This window comes from Rattus rattus, chromosome 4 (genome assembly GCF_011064425.1).
Source record: "Rattus rattus isolate New Zealand chromosome 4, Rrattus_CSIRO_v1, whole genome shotgun sequence".
Lineage (NCBI taxonomy): Eukaryota > Metazoa > Chordata > Mammalia > Rodentia > Muridae > Rattus > Rattus rattus.
This window is the reverse complement of record NC_046157.1, coordinates 12419124-12420342: the sequence shown is the minus strand read 5'-3', so window position 1 is coordinate 12420342 and position 1219 is coordinate 12419124. Positions and strand designations below refer to the sequence as shown.

Genomic DNA, 1219 nt, shown 5'->3' with positions numbered 1-1219 from the left:
TGGCTAAGGACTTCCTTATGCCCTGAGTCTGCTGCTGTTTTCCATTCATTTTCACATTTTTATGACATGCCATTTGGTGGAGACCACATTACCCCCATATATAGTCTCACAATTTCTCAGTCAGTCCCAGTTTGAAATAAAGGAGTAATTTGTACATCCACGGGAAGACTGTATTTGCATAGAGCCAGCATGCACTTAGAATCTCAGAGACATATAAGAAGGGTGGCCTAGTTAGAGTTTGTTCATTTTACTTAGGAGGCAAAATCTGAGTGTTTTCACTATGACATGGACTCTACTATTCCTTGCCTTCCTTCATCACTTAACAGGTGGATGGGTTTAAGGAATTATTGGACTGTAATTATTTGTTGTTTGGGATGGTTTTTCCCCTCATTTTTACTGTGGATGGAATGACCTTGTTCTAACTGATTTTTATTATTTTCTTCTTATAGGGTCATGTGCCCAGTTTGTGCTTACTCAGCCAAACTCTGTGTCTACGTCTCTAGGAAGCACAGTCAAACTGTCTTGCAAGCGCAGCACTGGTAACATTGGAAGCAACTATGTGTCCTGGTACCAGCAGCATGAGGGAAGATCTCCCACCACTATGATCTATGGTGATGATAAGAGACCGGATGGAGTTCCTGATAGGTTCTCTGGCTCCATTGACAGATCTTCCAACTCAGCCTTCCTGACAATCAATAATGTGAGGACTGAAGATGAAGGTGACTACTACTGTCATTCTTATGATAGTAATGTTAATCACAGTGATGCGAGCCATGGAGGAAGTAAGACAAAATCTCCCCAGAGCACCAACTGTGAAATCAATTGTGAAAATAAATACGGTTATTTCAGGTCCTCAGTAAAATACTTGGGGTTGCCAAGTCATATATTCCTTTAGGTTCACTGCAAGATTCTAAATTCTATCCATTTATGGATGACTTACCTCCTTTTACATTTTGTTCAAAACATGAAGTGTAAATGGTTGAAAACAGGAATTTAAAAGGCAATATTACTAGCAATTTTCTGTCAGACTTCTTTACACATGTGAGGACTTCAGCATCATCTCTGGCCAAGAGTCATTTGCATATTTTCATTTTTCCCTCCATTGTGGCATCACTAACTTTCTATAATGCCAAATGTATCTGCAATATGGGAAACAACACACTTGGGAAAATCAACTGTGATCATGAACAAGCTACTAAGAAGACTGTGGTCTTGACTC

At 39.7% G+C, this 1219-nt stretch overlaps 1 gene segment (V, D, J or C); it reads left to right on the top strand.

Moving 5' to 3' along the window:
• The first annotated feature begins 280 nt into the window (after window positions 1-280).
• Window positions 281-895, top strand: LOC116897852. The segment is given in 2 exon segments: window positions 281-326; window positions 450-895. Coding segments are annotated over 2 exon segments (492 nt in total).
• Window positions 896-1219: the final 324 nt, after the last annotated feature.